The sequence below is a fragment of the Neoarius graeffei genome, chromosome 21, assembly GCF_027579695.1.
Source record: "Neoarius graeffei isolate fNeoGra1 chromosome 21, fNeoGra1.pri, whole genome shotgun sequence".
In the NCBI taxonomy this organism is placed as follows: Eukaryota; Metazoa; Chordata; class Actinopteri; order Siluriformes; family Ariidae; genus Neoarius; species Neoarius graeffei.
In genome coordinates, this window is record NC_083589.1 from 52,067,523 (window position 1) to 52,088,956 (window position 21,434).

General features: G+C 41.1%; 1 protein-coding gene across 3 annotated transcripts in view; it reads right to left on the bottom strand.

Annotated features, from left to right (window-relative positions):
* The window catches only part of stab2 (stabilin 2), a 129,022-nt gene that overhangs the window by 59,635 nt on the left and 47,953 nt on the right, over positions 1-21,434 (bottom strand). For all 3 annotated transcript variants that reach the window (XM_060903329.1, XM_060903328.1, XM_060903330.1), the window contains 15 exons: positions 20,864-20,959; positions 20,396-20,491; positions 19,815-19,862; positions 19,549-19,685; positions 16,988-17,096; positions 16,788-16,865; positions 16,609-16,698; positions 16,402-16,509; positions 13,993-14,124; positions 10,646-10,774; positions 8,125-8,193; positions 7,931-8,011; positions 3,229-3,424; positions 3,019-3,114; positions 2,870-2,915 (listed from right to left, as the gene is read on the bottom strand). In XM_060903329.1, coding sequence (XP_060759312.1) covers positions 2,870-2,915; positions 3,019-3,114; positions 3,229-3,424; positions 7,931-8,011; positions 8,125-8,193; positions 10,646-10,774; positions 13,993-14,124; positions 16,402-16,509; positions 16,609-16,698; positions 16,788-16,865; positions 16,988-17,096; positions 19,549-19,685; positions 19,815-19,862; positions 20,396-20,491; positions 20,864-20,959 — 1,511 coding nt within the window. The remainder of the gene's footprint in view (positions 1-2,869; positions 2,916-3,018; positions 3,115-3,228; positions 3,425-7,930; positions 8,012-8,124; positions 8,194-10,645; positions 10,775-13,992; positions 14,125-16,401; positions 16,510-16,608; positions 16,699-16,787; positions 16,866-16,987; positions 17,097-19,548; positions 19,686-19,814; positions 19,863-20,395; positions 20,492-20,863; positions 20,960-21,434) is intronic.

Here is a 21,434-nt window from a genome sequence, read left to right on the forward strand (position 1 = left end):
TTAAAATGTGTAAAACAAGATGTTTAAAATGTGTAAAAAAATGTTTTAAAAAAGCACATATGTTTAAAATGTGTAAAAAAAAGAGGTTTTAAAAAGCACAGATGTTTAAAATGTGTAAAAAAAGATGTTTTAAAAAGCACAGATGTTTAAAATGTGTAAAAGAGGTTTTAAAAAGCACAGATGTTTAAAATGTGTAAAAAAAAGATGTTTTAAAAAGCACAGATGTTTAAAATGTGTAAAAGAGGTTTTAAAAAGCACAGATGTTTAAAATGTGTAAAAGATGTTTTAAAAAGCACAGATGTTTAAAATGTGTAAAAAAGTTTTAAAAAAGCACAGATGTTTAAATTGTGTAAGAAAAAGATGTTTTAAAAAAGCACATGTTTAAAATGTGTAAAAAAGATGTTTTAAAAAAGCACAGATGTTTAAAATGTGTAAAAAAATGAGCTTTTTTAAAACCTCTTTTTTACACATTTTAAACATCTGTGCTTTTTTAAAACCTCTTTTTTTACACATTTTAAACATATGTGCTTTTTAAAACCTCTTTAACACATTTTAAACATATGAGCTTTTTTAAAACCTCTTTTTAAATGTGTAAAAAAAGATTTTTCAAAAAGCACAGATGTTTAAAATGTGTAAAAGAAAAAAAATAAAAATGTGTACAACAACCATTTTTTTTAAATATGAATGGAACATTAAGTATAGCAACAACAAAAATTGTAAGGAGGGGGCGCTGTTGTTTATTTGCTCTCTGAGGGGGGGCTGACTCTCCCACACTTTGAAAACCCCTGGTCTATACAGTTCACAGGCAATCCTGAACTGCAAGTAATGTCACCAAAAACTACTGGTTCTATTTCTAAAGATTGATAAAATTATGCCTCCGCCACTGTAAGGTGCAGGAGGCATTATGTTTTCGGGTTGTCCGTCTGTCCATGCGTCCGTCCGTGCGTCCGTCCCGCAACCTTGTGAACGCAATATCTCAAAGGCTAATGAAAGGAATTTCACCAAACTTTCACCATTTGTGCGCTTTGGGACAAACATGAACTGATTAGATTTTGAGATCAAAAGGTCTAAGGTCAAGGTCACTGTGAGGTCAAATGTCTGTCCGCAAACCTTGTGAACACAATATCTCCAAGGCAGATGAAAGGAATTTCACCAAACTTTCACCATTTGTGTGCTTTGGGACAAACATGAACTGATTAGATTTTGAGATCAAAAGGTCTAAGGTCAAGGTCACTGTGAGGTCAAATGTCTGTCCGAAAACCTTGTGAACACAATGTCTCCAAGGTTAATACAAGTAATTTCACCAGGTCAAGATTACTGTGAGGTCAAATGTCCATCCCCAAATCACAACTTAATAAGGCGTGTAGTCTACCGGGCGGAGGCATCCCCGTCGACGCCGTTGGCGTTGAGTTCTATCTAGTTTACTTATTTAACCGGAGATGACAATGTGTTTTATGTTTCAGTTCCCAGAGCTTCATTTCACCAACCACCTTTAAAGCCCTCAGACTTTCACCGGTGTATAACGATCAATTGTGGATTAAATACTTGAGTGTCTGTGAATGTTCGGTTTCGCAACATTTGTCCTGACTTCAGATTTATCCATATTTTTCGATGGGACATGGGACCATCTGGTTTTTCCTCACAACCAATGATCAACATTTTTTTGTGGGTTTTTGGATATTTTGTCATTACTTTCCAGCCAACAATCATAAACATGGTTGCATATATCTTTGTAATTCAAACAATTATCAAATCAGCCAATCACGTGGCAGCAGTGCAATGCATAAAATCATGCACAAGTACAGTGACTGTCGATTGTTAATGTCCACCAGAATCATCTCAGTAACTCTGACCATTGCACAGTATTGATGACAGATGGTCTGGTTTGAATAGTGGTTTTGAAATACTTGCAGAAGAACGGTGCAAAAAACTAAAAACATCCAGTGAGTGAGTGGCAGTTCTGCAGGCAGAAGCACCTTGTTGATGAAAGAGATCAGAGGAGAACAGCCAGATTGGTTCAAGCTGACAGGAAGTCTACAACGAGACTGTCAGTGACGCGTAGCTCATGCCGGCCCTGTCTAGTCCAGAAGGAACGATCTAAAGTGGGCCACCTTGCACAATAAATGCTGCAAACTACATACACTATATACAAGGTATATATAGAAGCTATATCCACCCTAGGAATACCGACCTGTTTGCCAGAAAGAATCCAAAATGGCGAGGAATTGACTGAGAAGAAGCGATTTTTGTTAAACTGCTCATTAAGGCTTAATTAGTCCATAACTTCATTAATAATTGTAATCAAGCAAATCTGGGTAGAAGTTATATGCACCCTAGGTACCCCTACCTTCATGCCAGAAAGAATCAAAATCGGCGAAGAATTGAGGGAGAAGAAGCGATGTGTGTGGAAACTGCTCATCAGGGCTTAATTACTCCATATCTTCATTATTAATTGCAATTATGCAAATTTGGGAAGAAGCTCTATGCACCCCATGGAGACCTACCTTCCTGCCAAAAAGAATAAAAATCGGTGAAGAATTGAGAGAGAAGAAGCGATTTTCGTGAAATGTGGACAACGCCAGAAGGACGACGGACAACACATGATGGGATAAACTCATCACCTGTTGGCTGGACGAGCTCATAACTCAAATAGCTACTTTTTATAAAGGTGGTGAACAGAAAATTATCCCAAAAAACAAATCACACTGAACCTTGAGGTTGACTACACACACCGAGACTATGCCTCAGATACCTGAAGCTCTGGATGGTTTGACGCATTGCATTGCTGCTACATGATTGGCTGATTGGATAACTGCATTAATGCCCAGGTGTACAGGTGAATGTATTGATGTATTGAGACTGCACTCACTTTGCACTTGTATGGCACTTCCCTCCACACATGTCTGAGGTAATGGCTGAAAGAAACACAACAACGATCCATGTATTAACTCAGCACGAAAAGGAAATGAACGAATAACGTGTGTGTGTGTGTGTGTGTGTGTGTGTGTGTGTGTGTACCTATGGAACAGTATACTCCTCTCCATCCCAAATCACACTGACAGCTGCCATCTCCCTCTAAACCATCCTTACAGCGGCCATGTACACACTTACAGTCTACAGGATGAGAACACACAGACGGGTTAATAAACAAAGAGTAAAGAAAAACAATCATAAAATAAGAAGAGTGAATAATAAAGTGATGATAACAGAGGAAGGGTCCATGGATACCTTGATCACAGTGGATGCCATATTTGTCGGCTTGGCAGTTCTCACAGCCTGTGCCATTAAAGCCAGGGTTGCATTGGCACACACCAGTGCCGTTGATACCATCCACACACACACCATTCCCAAAACATGGCTGGCCTTCAGGCCCTGGACAAATCTCACAGTCAGTGCCATAAAATCCCTCACAGCACTTCCTTGTCTAGAGAGACACAAAAGATATAGAAAAGTTCCAAGAAATAGGTCTTCATACTATATCTCTAATACATCATACTCCAAATATCACATGTATATTGAACATAATGTAATTATTTCAACACCATTGAAATTATTAAAAAATGACACAAAAATAAAAACGTTGTAAATTGGTGATATATTTAAGTCATGTGTCATGACATCACCATGAAACAGGGGCGTGGCTTATTTGAATGACAAGCTGGGTCATCTATGATGCACAAATTTAGTGACCTTTTTGAACCTACCGTACCTGAGATACAGAAAAACTTAAAGCTAGGCTGCCTTTCAGATTTTTCAAGTGTAGGTCTCATCTCATCTCATTATCTCTAGCCGCTTTATCCTGTTCTACAGGGTCGCAGGCAAGGTGGAGCCTATCCCAGCTGACTACGGGCGAAAGGCGGGGTACACCCTGGACAAGTCGCCAGGTCATCACAGGGCTGACACATAGACACAGACAACCATTCACACTCACATTCACACCTACGGTCAGTTTAGAGTCACCAGTTAACCTAACCTGCATGTCTTTGGACTGTGGGGGAAACCGGAGCACCCGGAGGAAACCCACGCGGACACGGGGAGAACATGCAAACTCCGCACAGAAAGGCTCTCGCCGGGCATGGGGCTCGAACCCGGACCTTCTTGCTGTGAGGTGACAGCGCTAACCACTACACCACCGTGCCGCCCCAAGTGTAGGTCATAAAAAGAATTTTCCCCAACACCCAATTATTTTTGCTTAGTGGACCGAAAGCTACTGAATTCGAATCACAGACTTCCAATTTTATTAGTTTTTTTAAATAGAACAATTAATGAATTTATTGGCCCTAAATTCTCTGCTATTTTTTCCTGCTTCACCATGACCCAATTCAAGATACTACATCATGCATCACGTGGTGGGCTTTCCCTGTTCGCGCAAGGCATTGTGGGATACAAATTTGAAACAGGAGAGAAAAATGGTGAACGTGAGTGTGCGAATGAAATGTGAAAGGCCGACTACAGTAACAGAAAGCGAGAAGAAAAGACGTTATGTTATATACAAAGGAAAGGAAATGCAGGACCAAGCTAATAAATATCGGCGGTCAGCGAGCACCTCGGTGTGATCAGCTGTTCGTTTAGTGACAGAATGATGGAACTGTCAGTGCACGCTCAAAGGTAAACCTGTAGATGGCAGTAATGCAACACTGTGGATGCCAGCTGCTGTAAAGCCCAAAAGAAGAAGAAAAACTTGTGCAGGCGCACACGGACTTCCTCTGTCTGCTTGACTGAGCGAAGTGAGCGATTTCATGCACATTATTTACTTTAATTCCCTCAAATTAAATAACTATAATAACTATAAACATATACCACAATGACCACATTTCAGAGGGAACTAAATTTCACTGATTTTATGAAATTGAAAGGCCGTCTAGCTTTAAGAATGATTTATATTTGCTTTAAGAATTGTATATATTTAGATTTTGCTTTTATTTTTACTGTTCTGTTAGTTTTACTTTGTTTTCCTAAATGCCACATTTATCATAATTTCTGTATCATCTTGGGTGAAACTTAATTTTACATTACTTGAAGCACAGTGCCAAACAACATAACAAATGCTTCTAGAAATGGAATGAATGCAATATTTATTTATTATTATACATACAGGACACTTTTTCCATGGAATAAAAACATTTATTTTTTTCGCGGTCCGGTTTTCATCAAATCCTGTGCTCTGATTGGCTGGCTAGCGGGTCCGTAACTTACGGTATGGACCCCAGTTACAGACCCCAGTTACGGACCTCTGGTGACTAGTTCATTCACAACAACAACAAACACAGTAGCATTTTTTGTCAACATTTATCTATTTTTAATAAGATTTATTTATAAGATTATCAAAAATCTTATAAGTTTTTGCCAGCATTTCTCAGGAAAATTAATTTTACTCAGCATTAATTTTACATCATGGATAGCGATAACGACAGTCTTCACAGTGAAAGCGAGTTTTACTACCCTGAGGAAGAAGAAATAAAAGAAAGCATTTCAGGAGAAAGCTAAAAACATGTAACTTGCTAACGCCGAGCAAAAACATGGCTGAATCCTGAATGACTCAATTTTGTATAAATAGGGGATTACATAGGCGGCAAAATGTAGTTTTTTTCCTGCCATGGAAGTGCACTTGTATACCGAGGAGGAAGCCATTTGCATTACAGCCGTGAATGAGGATTCAAAATGGCGGCTCGGCTCAGTTTTCCCTTTCGTGCGCTCTCGTTTTCAGTTAGAAATTGGTAAAGAAAAAAATAAATATATTATTTACCAGCTTAAGGTCGGTCCGTATGGTGAAATACCGTGACCTAGGCCTTGAATACTTTCAAGACCTCGGTCACGGTATTTCACGATATGGACCTCCCAGCTGGTAAATAACATATATGTATTCTATTCCCTTCTAGCCGGTTTCATTCATTTGGTTTGATAGCATGCAATATTGTTAGCATATCACTTATCCTATGTGTATTACTCCACTCTACCCAATGGAGAATGAGCGTGCAATATTGTTACGATATTGCACATTTTCAAGACAACACAACGTCACATATCAGAGCTGGCACGAATATCCAATGAGAAACTTTTCTGCTATGCATGCGCACAATCAGTTTTGTGTTTGCTAGGAAAGAAAAAGACATGCTGAACACTCAAAAGGCTACCAAAACTTCATTATGTATTCTTTATGCATATTTACAAGAGAAAAACATACCAATGGACATTGAAAAACTCGAGGAGAGACACATCAGAGACGTAAAATTTCCGCGCTAGCGAGCGACTGTGACAATTTGTAGACAAACATGGCTGCCAAGTTAGCTTTGTTAAATATGGAAGATTTTGAGAGAATTTGAGAGAATTTTGACTGCCAGGTCGCTCTGTTATGTGTAGTTGTCGATGTTGATTTTAAAATAACTGAGTAAATTACACAGGGAAATGAATACTTAAGTCTGAGTGAAAAATACTGTGGCGAGTGTGCGTGGAAGAAGAGTCTGGAGACAGAAATCTTAGTTTCTTGGTCGTTAGCCTGTGCTACTTGCTCTCAATAGATAGCACTGGCTTGACCGCTTTATTAGCATTCGCTAACACTACTGATGAACGCTACGCCGGCTGGAAGGTGACTTCACTGCTGTGCTAACAGCGCCGAGTTGTGGGTTAGCTAGTGTTGGCATTTGAGAATGCTGATATGAAGAGTGTGTATAATAATAATAATAATAATAATGGGGCGGCACGGTGGTGAAGTGGTTAGCGCTGTCGCCTCACAGCAAGAAGGTCCGGGTTCGAGCCCCGTGGCCGGCGAGGGCCTTTCTGTGTGGAGTTTGCATGTTCTCCCCGTGTCTGCGTGGGTTTCCTCCGGGTGCTCCGGTTTCCCCCACAGTCCAAAGACATGCAGGTTAGGTTAACTGGTGACTCTAAATTGACCGTAGGTGTGAATGTGAGTGTGAATGGTTGTCTGTGTCTATGTGTCAGCCCTATGATGACCTGGCGACTTGTCCAGGGTGTACCCCGCCTTTCGCCCGTAGTCAGCTGGGATAGGCTCCAGCTTGCCTGCGACCCTGTAGAAGGATAAAGCGGCTAGAGATAATGAGATGAGATGAGATAATAATAATGGCTAGCTTTTTTTCATGGTATATCAGATCTATTCCATTCAGCTAGCATGATATTGAACTCCTCTTCCACTCATTCAATATCATGCTAGCTGAATGGAATATATCTGATAGACCACTCAAAGACAGGCAATATTAGGCCTTCTTATTTTCACTGCAGTACAATGCATAGGTGTCCTATAGGTGAAGCAACGAGCTTCATTTCTGCAATTTCTCACCAAGGTTGAGAAAATTTAACATGTCTGAATTGGGCTGTATTTGACACATGCTATAAGACCTGCCTTTCTGTGTGCTGTCTGGTATCAAATGATATGTTGATTAATATAGCAGCATGAGTTTGAATCCCAACAATGACACAGCCATCCCTAGCTGGGAACCAAGGCAGCAAAATTGGCTGTGGTATCTTGGTGGAAGGGATGGCATACTCTTTCTACCTTGTCAATAACAGTGACACTAGCCAATCATGGGCATCTATAAGTTAATGCATGTAGAAGAAGGCAGATGGTGCTTTCATCCTGTAGTTTGAACTTGTGAGATACACGTGTTAGCCTTTATCCTCGTGTTTGGTCGGTTTTATGTGATAGGGTTGACTGGTGGGAGGGAATTGACAGTTGATCAAATTGGGGAGAAAATGGGGGGAAAGGCTAGTTCCTGGAACAGCTGCTGTCAAGGTTTGCTGCAAGGGCGCATACACAATAAGCTTTATAAAGAAGTATTTGCATATTCTTTATTTTTCTCTGAGTTTTCCAGTTCTCTCAATAAATTTGATGAAGGATGATGTGAAAACAGGAATGAAGGTCATTAGAGTTGTTCTTTAAGCAATTTATGGAGGCACAAGAGAAAATCATACGTACAATTTTGCGATTTTCACAGGGGGCCGCACAGCCGATGTACCGCTTATTTCTCCTCGTTTTTAACAAACATCTCCTCGGTGACTTTGAATAACAGACACAGAATCAGAGAACTCTGGCACAATAATACCAATTATTTCATTTCAACAATCCAACACATAATGCTTATTGTTCAGAACTGTTTGATTGGCATTTACCGACTTCAGTTGCTTTGTTCCAGCTGGACAGCGATTCTCGGGTGGATTAAAGCAGTCCATACACTTTCCCTACACACAGCATCATCAGACACATATGATATCAATTCCATTTTATTTGTATAGCACTTTTAACAACAGAAATCTGCTTTAGTGACTGAAAAGGGAGCCCATCTTCCTCTGGGTGATACTCTGTAGCTGTATAGTTGTAGAAGAGTAAAGGCAAGCTGTAGTACAGTGTCTTGCAAAAGTCAAAAGTATTCATCCCACTTGGTGTTTGTTCTGTTTTGTCTCATTACAAGCTGGAATTAAAATGGATTTTTGGGGGTTAGCACCATTTGATTAACACAACATGCCGACCACTTTAAAGGTGAAATATCTCATCTCATCTCATCTCATTATCTCTAGCCGCTTTATCCTTCTACAGGGTCGCAGGCAAGCTGGAGCCTATCCCAGCTGACTACGGGCGAAAGGCGGGGTACACCCTGGACAAGTCGCCAGGTCATCACAGGGCTGACACATAGACACAGACAACCATTCACACTCACATTCACACCTACGGTCAATTTAGAGTCACCAGTTAACCTAACCTGCATGTCTTTGGACTGTGGGGGAAACCGGAGCACCCGGAGGAAACCCACGCGGACACGGGGAGAACATGCAAACTCCACACAGAAAGGCCCTCGCCGGCCCCGGGGCTCGAACCCAGGACCTTCTTGCTGTGAGGCGACAGCGCTAACCACTACACCACCGTGCCGCCCCAAGGTGAAATATTTTTTACATTTTTTTTTTTATTGTGACACAAACAATAATTAAGATGAAAAAACAGAAATCTGGAGTGTGCATAGGTATTCAACCCCCGCCCCCCAAAAAAGTCAACACTTTGTAGAGCCACCTTTTGCTACAATTACAGCTGCAAGTCTCTTGGGGTATGTCTCTATTAGCTTAGCACATCTAGCCACTGGGATTTTTGGCCATTCCTCAAGGCAAAACTGCTCCAACTCCTTCAAGTTAGATGAGTTGCGTTGGTATACAGCAATCTTCAAGTTATGCCACAGATTCTCAATTGGACTGAGGTCTGGGCTTTGATTAGGCCATTCTAAGACATTTAAATGTTTCCCTTTAAACCACTCCAGTGTAGCTTTAACAGGATGTTTAGGGTCATTGTCATGTTGGAACGTGAACCTTCGTCCCAGTCTCAAACCTCTGGCCGACTCAAACAGGTTTTCCTCCAGAATTGCCCTGTATTTAGTGCCATCCATCTTTCCTTCAGTCCTGACCAGCTTTCCTGTCCCTGCAGATGAAAAACATCCCCACAGCATGATGCTGCCACCACCATGCTTCATTGTAGAGATGGGGTTCTCAGGGTGTTGGGTTTGTGCCACACATGGCATTTCCCATGATGGCCAAAAAGTTCCATTTTTGTCTCATTTGACCAAAGAATCTTCTTCCATGTGTTTGGGGAGTCTGCCACATGCTGTTGGGCAAACTCCAAACCTATTTTCTTAAGCAATGGCTTTTTTTTCTGGCCACTCTTCCATAAAGCCCCGCTCTGTGGAGTGTATGGCTTAAAGTGGTCCTATGGACAGATACTCCCATCTCCGCTGTGGATCTTTGCAGCTCCTTCAGTGTTATCTTTGGTGTCTTTGTTGCATCTCTGATTAATGCCCTCCTTGCCCGGTCTGTGAGTTTTGGTGGGCGGCCTTCTCGTCAGGTTTGTAGTGGTGCCATATTCTTTCCACTTTGCTATGATGGATTTAATGGTGCTTCTTGGGATGTTCAAAGTTTGGAATTTTTTTTTTATAACCCAACCCTGATCTATACTTCTCCACAACTTTGTCTCTGACCTGTTTGGAGGCTCCTTGGTTTTCATGTTGCTTGCTGAGTAGTGTTGCAGAGTCAGGGTCCTTCCAGAACAGGTTGATTTATACAGACATCATATGACAGATCATGTGACACTTTGATTGCACACAGGTGGATCTTAATCGACTAATTATGGGACTTATGAAGTGAATTGGTTGGACCAGCTCTTATTTAGGGGTTTCATACGAAAGGGAGTGAATACCTACAGTATGCACACTCCAGATTTCTGTTTTTTTTCATCTTAATTTTTATTTTGTGTCACAGTAAAACAACAATTTGTACCTTTAAAGTGGTAGGCATGTTGTGTAAATCAAATGGCACTAACCCTTCAAAAATCCATTTTAATTCCATCTTGTAATGCAACAAAACAGGACAAACACCAAGAGGGATGAATACTTTTGCAAGACACTGTAAATGTATTGAAAGGATGATCGTGAGTTAAAGTCCTGGGATTAATACAGTCTTTATGATTACAGCAGCAGCTCTTGGGTATAAATCTAGTATCTGGTCAAGATTAGCTACTGGAACAAGAGTGAGATTTGGACATGAACGTCCGATTCTTGGGACACATTCAAGACTGAACATTTTAGAACAGTGTGTATGTATAAAATTAAAAAGATAACTGAAGTAGAGAGAGGTTTGAAGAATAGTTAGGTCATACCCATTCAATTTTGCTGGTGGCTGTGTCACAGCGGTTTTTAGGAATCTTCAGGACCGAGGACAATCCGTGGATCACTCCTTTATCAGTCTTAATATCTGTAACATTCACCTGGGCCTTGTTTACAAACCACTAGATACAGGATAAGGGAGAGAAATGGAGTGAGAGAAGAACTGAAATGTAGTAGCCTATATTACACACACACACACACACACACACACACACACAGGTGAATAACTCAATACTGTCTCATCTCATCTCATTATCTGTAGCCACTTTATCCTGTTCTACAGGGTCGCAGGCAAGCTGGAGTCTATCCCAGCTGACTACGGGCGAAAGGCGGGGTACACCCTGGACAAGTCGCCAGGTCATCACAGGGCTGACACATAGACACAGACAACCATTCACACTCACATTCACACCTACGGTCAATTTAGAGTCGCCAGTTAACCTAACCTGCATGTCTTTGGACTGTGGGGGAAACCGGAGCACTCGGAGGAAACCCACGCGGACACGGGGAGAACATGCAAACTCCGCACAGAAAGGCCCTCGCTGGCCACGGGGCTCGAACCCGGACTTTCTTGCTGTGAGGCGACAGCGCTAACCACTACACCACCGTGCCGCCAACTCGATACTGTATTCTGGCTTATACACTGCTCCTTAGATATTTTTGCACACCAAGCTTTAGAAAACAGTTTTGGTAAATGAGTATTTTTGTCCATTTTTAACTTTAATGCTAACCAGATTTATTTATTTAAAAAAAAATCTATTCATAGCTGTCACAGCTGAACACTTTCACACTCCATGTATGAACAGTTCTTTACCTTTAAATTCATTTTAATTTTATCCAATCTCCTCTAATGTGACATATTTGTATTTTTCCTTGTACTTTCTAAGTTCATAAGATTTTTTTTTTTGCTATTGTAAATCTGAATTGTTTTGCTTATTTTGAAATTGCATTCAAAAGTTTGCATTTGTATAACAAAATGTGCTTTCCAGTGAGACATTTTACAATTTAATTTGTGATTCTTTGTATTAACATGGGAAGGTTAACACACATTATTCTATACACATTCACTGGATATGATCAATCGTGTGCTCTGATTGGCTACTCTACTATAAAAATATCAGCTCATATACCATGAATAGAGAAAAACAAAATGGCAGAGCATGTTGCTGAAGAAGAAACCTTTATTTGTCACATGCACACTTCAAGCACAGTGAAATTCATCCTCTGCATTTAACCCATCTGAAGTAGTGAAGTCACGTGCACTAGAGGTCTGCGCGGGACAGAATTTTCAGTCCCGCTCCCGCCTGCTTCCGCATTGTGCAGTCCCGCTCCCGCAAAGAATTATGATTTTCAGTCCCGCTCCTGCCCGCGCCTGCCATAGTTTGTCCCGCTCCCGCCCGCAAATCCCGCATGATGCAGACGTTCGCGTTATTTCTCACGAAAGTTCTTGTCATTGGCTTGGGGAATTGTTGTCCTTTTAAGACAGTACATACATGGCAATTCAGGCCTGATGTACCTGATTTATGGTCGTTGTATGTCAGAACCTTTTGGCACTTATCACAACAAGCAAAGGGCAGCTGATTTCCCTCTGCGTCATACACAAGTGAGAACGACTTCCAAATGTCTGATTTCAGGACTCTTGACTTTTTAACGGTAAATGTACCTCTTTTTAAAGCAGCACTTACTTCTGAAGCACTGTGAGCTTCACTAGAGGAGCTCTGCTCTTCTGCCATGATCAGAGAACTCAAACACAGAAGAGCGGAAAGGAATCGGAAACGTACGCGAGATTAGACCACATCCGCAAATTTAGGCATCTTAAAATGTTTTTATTAATGCCAAATAAAATATCCAGCACAAATTATATATCTCATCTCATCTCATTATCTCTAGCCGCTTTATCCTTCTACAGGGTCGCAGGCAAGCTGGAGCCTATCCCAGCCTATCCCAGCCTATCCCAGCTGTACACCCTGGACAAGTCGCCAGGTCATCACAGGGCTGACACATAGACACAGACAACCATTCACACTCACATTCACACCTACGGTCAATTTAGAGTCACCAGTTAACCTAACCTGCATGTCTTTGGACTGTGGGGGAAACCGGAGCACCCGGAGGAAACCCACACGGACACGGGGAGAACATGCAAACTCCACACAGAAAGGCCCTCGCCGGCCCCGGGGCTCGAACCCAGGACCTTCTTGCTGTGAGGCGACAGCGCTAACCACTACACCACTGTGCCGCCCCGACATAAATTAATAATTTATAAATTTTATTTTAAACACGTTTTTAGTTAGCGGGACTGCAGCTTATCACCTCTCCCGCCCGCTCCCGCATTGTGCACTCGCCCTCCCGCCCGCAATGAGCTTTCAAAATTTGTCCCGCGCCGCACTGCTTTGTGTCGGGTCCCACGGGAGTGCAGGGCTCTAACGTGCACACACACCCAGAGCAGTGGGCAGCCACACTACAGCGCCCGGGGAGCAGTCAGGGGTTAGGTACCTTGCTCAAGGGCACTTCAGCCCAAGGCCACCCCACGTTAACCTAACTGCATGTCTTTGGACTGTGGGGGAAAACGGAGCACCCAGAGGAAACCCACGCAGACACAGGGAGAACATGCAAACTCCACACAGAAAGGCCCTCGCCGGCTTCGAACCCAGAACCTTCGTGCTGTGAGGCGACAGCGCTAACCACTACACCGCCCTGAAGATGAAATAAGAACTACTCAGAAACAAAACTCCCCAAAATACAAAAAAGCAACAAAATATGGAATAAAAGTATTTGATGGTAAGAACACATCTTTTTTTAATTTTTCAAGAATTATTATTATTATGGCATTTTTCACAAATTGTTCCTGTCATTTCGCAGGTTTGTTTCATTCTAAGCGGAAATGATTCTGTCGGACATTTTGTATAAATTTTTTATTTATTGAATTTGCAAAAAATAAAAATAAAAATGCTCTGTTTCTCAAAATCCAGTGAATGTGGAAAGAATAAAACAGTTATTCCACTCAAATCTCATCGTACATGGCTTATAGCCGACTCGGTGCTAAGTGCCTCAGTGACTATCAGCTCATGTACGACTCGATTTCATGGAATAACTGTTAAATATACACCCTCTGTTCAAGCAGTTAAAGTAGAATTGTTACTGTGAAATATGGACTACTCGAGCTAATTACTGAGCGTAACATCTGTGCAAGCGAGCACATCTATTATACAACCAATAAGAAAAGCAGAATGGCACTGGAAATAAAACATATCTGTTGGGAACATTAATATTTCGCTCAGATGTGTTGGTAAATTGCTAAGAAAAGATTGCTGGAGAAGGGAAAGAGTGTTTGACGTACGTTGTTGTCATTGTAGAATATACTCAGCTGATAGGAGAATCCCAGCATACTGTCTTTATACAGACCATCCTGCAAGTCAGCTTGCATCAGAGTCTCATCCAGGACAATGTGGTACTGGGTTATGTTCACGTCCTAGACACAAGAAATCATATCGAGACGGGTAAGTGCAAAGGTGTGCACTGGCCACTTTATTAGGCACACCCATCCCCCTGCTGTTTTATGCAGTTCTCTAATCAGCCGATCCCTTGACAGCAGCACAATGCATCAAATCGTGCAGATACAAATCAAGAGCTTCAGTTAATGTTCACTTCTTCAAACATCAGAATGGGAAAAATTGTGATCTCAAAGTGTGACTTTCTTTCACTGTGGCATGGGTGTTGGTTTGAGCCAGATGGACTGGTTTATTTGAGTATTTCAGAAACTGCTGATCTCCCGGGGTTTTCACACACAACAGTCTCTAGAGTTGACACAGAATGGTGCAAAAAACATTGAGTGAGTGAATGAGTGACAGTTCTGTGGGTGGAAACAAACACCTTGTTGATAAGAGAGATCAGAGGAAAATGGCCAGATTGGTTCGAGCTGCCAGGAAGGAAAGATATAGCAACTCATATAATCACTCTTTTCAACTGTGGTGAGCAGAAAAGCATCTCAGCATGCAACAGCACAAGAACACAATGGGTTCCACTCCTGCAGCCACGAACAGGAATCTTAGAATCAAGAACAAGTTCCTGTTAAAGTAGCCAGTAAGCGTGTGTATATATGTACAGTGGGACAAAAAAGTATTTAGTCAGCCACCAATTGTGCAAGTTCTCCCACTTAAAAAGATGAGAGAGGCCTGTAATTTTCATCATAGGTACACTTCAACTATGAGAGACAGAATGGGGGAAAGAATCCAGGAAATCACATTGTAGGATTTTTAATGAATTAATTGGTAAATTCCTCGGTAAAATAAGTATTTGGTCACCTACAAACAAGCAAGATTTCTGGCTCTCACAGACCTGTAACTTCTTCTTTAAGAGGCTCCTCTGTCCTCCACTCGTTACCTGTATTAATGGCACCTGTTTGAACTCATTATCAGTATAAAAGACACCTGTCCACAACCTCAAACAGTCACACTCCAAACTCCACTATGGCCAAGACCAAAGAGCTGTCAAAGGACACCAGAAACAAAATTGTAGACCTGCACCAGGCTGGGAAGACTGAATCTGCAATAGGTAAGCAGCTTGGTGTGAAGAAATCAACTGTGGGAGCAATTATTAGAAAATGGAAGACATACAAGACCACTGATAATCTCCCTCGATCTGGGGCTCCACGCAAGATCTCACTCCGTGGGGTCAAAATGATCACAAGAACGGTGAGCAAAAATCCCAGAACCACACGGGGGGACCTAGTGAATGACCTGCAGAGAGCTGGGACCAAAGTAACAAAGGCTACCATCAGTAACACACTACGCCGCCAGGGACTCAAATCCTGCAGTGCCAGACGTGCCCCCCTGCTTAAGCCAGTACATGTCCAGGCCCATCTGAAGTTTGCTAGAGAGCATTTGGATGATCCAGAAGAGGATTGGGAGAATGTCATATGGTCAGATGAAACCAAAATAGAACTTTTTGGTAAAAACTCAACTTGTCGTGTTTGGAGGAGAAAGAATGCTGAGTTGCGTCCAAAGAACACCATACCTACTGTGAAGCATGGGGGTGGAAACATCATGCTTTGGGGCTGTTTTTCTGCAAAGGGACCAGGACGACTGATCCGTGTAAAGGAAAGAATGAATGGGGCCATGTATCGTGAGATTTTGAGTGAAAACCTCCTTCCATCAGCAAGGGCATTGAAGATGAAACGTGGCTGAGTCTTTCAGCATGACAATGATCCCAAACACACCGCCCGGGCAACGAAGGAGTGGCTTCGTAAGAAACATTTCAAGGTCCTGGAGTGGCCTAGCCAGTCTCCAGATCTCAACCCCATAGAAAATCTTTGGAGGGAGTTGAAAGTCCGTGTTGCCCAGCGACAGCCCCAAAACATCACTGCTCTAGAGGAGATCTGCATGGAGGAATGGGCCAAAATACCAGCAACAGTGTGTGAAAACCTTGTGAAGACTTACAGAAAACGTTTGACCTCTGTCATTGCCAACAAAGGGTATATAACAAAGTATTGAGATGAACTTTTGTTATTGACCAAATACTTATTTTCCACCATAATTTGCAAATAAATTCTTTAAAAATCAGACAATATGATTTTCTGGATTTTTTTTCTCATTTTGTCTCTCATAGTTGAAGTGTACCTATGATGAAAATTACAGGCCTCTCTCATCTTTTTAAGTGGGAGAACTTGCACAATTGGTGACTGACTAAATACTTTTTTGCCCCACTGTATATATAATGTACGGTGTGTGTGTGGTGCTACAGATGGTACCAGTGAATCCTGGCCTGTACTCTTCAGATATTCTCTGATGGCGTTGTCTGTAGGTGCAAAAACTGTAAAGCCAGAGGCCTCCTCGATGTCTGTAGTCAGGTTGTATGTCTAAAACACAAGAGAAATGAATTAAAATCTTTACTTCACTCACATAGTTAAAACAAGAGACAATTATCCATTCCACAGACACTTTCATTTCAAACCTACTATCAGAGCGTTCTTGAAGAGAGAGAACTCTGGCCTCTTGTCCAGCACCACAAGTAAACCAGCACTCAGCTTACGATCAGTGATTAGGACCTGATTAAGACACACAAAAGCACATTAGCGAAGGTTTAAAGTAAATATTTAGATTTCTTTCTCACAGTTTTCAAAGCCAGACCACTTGCTTTATCAATCAGATGAATGAGTCCATTCTTGGCGACAATGTCTCCTGATGTAATCGTAGCTCCGGCAACCATCGTGGTCTAAATTTAAAAAAAAAAAAAACAGGTACAAGTTAGTGAAAACATTATTGAATTTATTGTTTTTCTATTCTTTTTTTAAATGTCTGTGGGACTGTTGTGATGCTTATTACACAACCCTTTACCTCATTGGTCCAGACAACAGGAAGTGTTCCTCTTAAATAAGAAACCAATTGTGGAGACGGGGAGCTACGTAGGTCTGATAATCTATAAAGCCCAGATACCACATGACCCCTAAACACACAATCAGCATTTTAGTCAAATGTCATGATCATTTATTCATCACTCAGGTTTATTCAGCAATGCAGAAACAGAAGCATTCAATTCATGTTATGACGTGCATAAAAAATATATAGGGTGTTTCAAAATTTCTTTTATATCATTTCACAGTCGGGTGGCACGGTGGTGTAGTGGTTAGCGCTGTCGCCTCACAGCAAGAAGGTCCTGGGTTCGAGCCCCGGGGCCGGCGAGGGCCTTTCTGTGTGGAGTTTGCATGTTCTCCCCGTGTCCGCGTGGGTTTCCTCCGGGTGCTCCGGTTTCCCCCACAGTCCAAAGACATGCAGGTTAGGTTAACTGGTGACTCTAAATTGACCGTAGGTGTGAATGGTTGTCTGTGTCTATGTGTCAGCCCTGTGATGATCTGGCGACTTGTCCAGGGTGTACCCCGCCTTTCGCCCGTAGTCAGCTGGGATAGGCTCCAGCTTGCCTGCGACCCTGTAGAAGGATAAAGCGGCTAGAGATAATGAGATGAGATTTCACAGTCTAATAACTTTTCCAATTCTTGTTCAATTGACCTCAAATTTTAACAGCATGTGTGGAAACAGGTCAAAATTTTATGTTTCAAGTTTTTTTGTTTTTAGCTTTTTCGGTATAGAAACGCCATTCACTGGAAAAGAAAAGGCGTTTTGTGTGTAAGAGTATGCTTAAACACGGTCGAACAAGGCTGCAGCATGCGTTTATGAGAGAATTCTCTAAAAATGCACCAACTGCAATGCAGATTTGGACACGGCACAACAAGTTCAAAGAGGAAGGCTGTCTGTGTGTCTGTGTCTTAGGCGGTGCGAATATTGAAAATTTGTGAAATCGTTCATGGAATCCACATACCTTTGAATTTCTCATTCAAATTTTGAGGAATAAATCTTATATTGCTCAACATTAAGCCTGTTCAGTTTCATTTGCCTCGACTATGTAGTTTCTGGGATATTTACATCTCAAATAACATCACATTTTTTGAAACACCCTGTATATTTCAGTCGTAATGACTTGGTTTAATTAACTACAGTTTGATAGCTATTAAGTTTTCAGTTCAACTTTTCTGTCAGTTTCTTTATCAAACTGATATCAAAATATCTTTTAAAGATATATGATATAGTAAAGTCTTTGAAATGAGCCAGTAATTATTCACAGCATCTAACAGTTCACAGTTGCCTTTACATAATTTATTTAATTAAAAAAAAAAGAAAAAAAGTTTTTATCCAGGCGGCACGGTGGTGTACTGGTTAGCGCTGTCGCCTCACAGCAAGAAGGTCCGGGTTCGAGCCCCGTGGCCGGCGAGGGCCTTTCTGTGTGGAGTTTGCATGTTCTCCCCGTGTCCGCGTGGGTTTCCTCCGGGTGCTCCGGTTTCCCCCACAGTCCAAAGACATGCAGGTTAGGTTAACTGGTGACTCTAAATTGACCGTAGGTGTGAATGTGAGTGTGAATGGTTGTCTGTGTCTATGTGTCAGCCCTGTGATGACCTGGCGACTTGTCCAGGGTGTACCCCGCCTTTCGCCCGTAGTCAGCTGGGATAGGCTCCAACTTGCCTGCGACCCTGTAGGACAGGATAAAGCAGCTAGAGATAATGAGATGAGATGAGTTTTTATCCAAATTTTGAACAAAGGCAAATTTTCTGCCTGTATAAGTGTTATATGGCAAACAATAAGATTAATAGGATCAATTTATCAAGCTTGATATGAATTCATAAATTGTTTCAAGCCAGCACTGTACAATCCTTTTGGCAAATAATTTACAGTTATTCCATGAAATCGAGTCGTACATGAGCCGATAGCCGACGAGGAACGTAGCACCGAGTCGGCTATAAGCCATGTACGACGAGATTGAGTGGAATAACTGTTTTATTCTATCCACATTCACTGGATTTTGAGAAACAGAGCATTTTTATTTTTTGCAAATTCGTTGAATAAAAACTTTATACAAAATGTCCAACAAAATCATTTCTGTTTAGAATGTAAACAAACTGGCGATGTGACAGGAGAAATTTATGAAAAATGCTATAATAATTCTTGAAAAATAAAAAAAGATACGTTTTTACCATCAAATACTTTCATTCCATATTTTGTTGTTTATTTTTTATTTTGTTTTCAAGTAGTTTTTATTTCATCCACGGTTGGTTCAGCAACACGCTCCGCCATTTTGTTTTTCTCTCCTCATGGTATATGAGCTGATATCCTAGTAGTAGAGTAGCCAATCAGAGTGCGCAATTACTCATATCCAGTGAATGTAGATATAATAATTCTTGAAACAATTGTTTTAAATAAACTCCACACAGACAACAACCTGAGTTCAGGATGAAGTTCTGAGGTCGCAAAAACCATCAGTGGCGAAACTTTAACCCCGGGTTTATTCTTGACCCAGGTGAACAAATTTAAATCAAATGCTGTCCTGATTACACTGATATAGATCTTACATGACCAGACTGTGAGTATTGCTGCTGGACAGCCAGAAATCCTGATCTTCTTTGCTCATATCACTGATTGCTTGCAATGAGGGCACGAAGAGAGTAATGTTCTGCTTCTCATACATCATCTCTGTAAGATCTGCTTTCTGCGGATCATTAAAAAACAAACACGATACTTGTCTTTGACTTTCAAAGATAGCTGAAAACACATATGTAGACCTTTTTTTTTTTTAGTACATGACCAAAGTTATCAACATGAAAAGTGTTTGACTTACAGTGACCCATGTATTGAATCCATTCAGGTTAAGGTTGCTTTCCAGTTCCTACAAAAACACAATGATGTAATTGCAATTTGAGGTTACAATGGATAAGTCAAACAAAAAATTGGCAAAGAAAAGTCAGAATAGATATTCCGTAGCATAAAGACTGTGTTGAGGTAAATATTACACATAAGAGAACCCTATAGCTGTTAAGATTATATGAAAGAGGCTATAGTCAGTTATAAAAGCAAACGGAGAGCGAAAAAGTCACTAGTGAATATTTAGCTCACACTCATTATGGAAGCTTCAGACTTTGAAACTGCAATCATGGTGATGGATTGGGTTTTTTTTCAGTATTGATATCTTAACATCCACTATACTCCCATTTCTGTTACTTCCTTCTGTTATTAAAGAAATATCCATGAAATCTAATACTGAAGATTTTAAAATTTCAATCTATCCTAAGGGTGTACAAACTTATGCACTGAGTAGTATAAAGTATGCATATAGGTTACTCTAGAATTTGACTGAACAGATGGTTGATGTCCTAAAATCTTGAAATGTTAATCAACTAAATTCTTGACTAGCTGTCGTACCTGTGACAGATATCCATAGCAAATTCTTCCATCTCCTGTGTAACCGGTTTGGCACACACACTCAAACTTTCCAAGATACTTCATCACACAACTGGCCTAAAGGGAAAACACAACTATTTTAATTCATTCAGTCATTCATCTTCGATAAGCTCTTGGGTCAGGATGGTGGGATATCTATAGCCAATCCCAGGAACACTTGGTATGAAGAGGGAAAAGGCATAAAGATATGATGTCAGTCTATCACAGGGCAATAAGCATACACACTTCTACACTCAGGCCATTTAAATTCACCAATTTACCCTGATGAGAGGAAGGAGGACAGTGAGAGAGTGAAAGTTAAGAAAGGCAGTAACCTGAGCTCAGGATCTAACCTGGGACTCTGGAGTTGTGACATGGCAAGTGTGTGTGTGTGTGTGTGTGTGTGTGTGTGTGTGTGTGTGTGTGTGTGTGTGTATTTGAGCTGCTCACCAGTTGATGGCATCCTCCCATGTGGTTTACACACTGGTTTACAGGCTCACAATCTTTCCCACTGCCCCGGAAATTTTGCTTGCAAACACAGTCATTCTGGAGGGGGGGTTGGGATAAAACAAACAAACAAACAAACAAACAAACAAACAAACATAAAATTGCACTGCTGACTGACAACATGAATGGATTGATGGAAGGATGAATGGATGGATGAATGGATGGATGAATGAATGGATGAATGAATGGATGAAAAGAGAACACACAAAGATAGGATGTCAGTCCAGGATGGATGGATGGCAGAAATTTTAGATGAATGGATTAATGAATTGCTTGATGGATGGATGGATGGATGGATGGTAGAGATTTTAGATGGATGGATACATGGATGGATAGTTGATTGGATAGATGGATGTTTGGATGGATGGGTGCATGGGGCTGAATGGGTGAATGGATGGATGGATGGATGGATAGATGGATGGATGAATAGATGAATGAATGGATAGAATATATGTATAATATGAATAAATAGCCCAGGCAGAGTAATATTAAGGATAGATAGTGTAGAGAACAG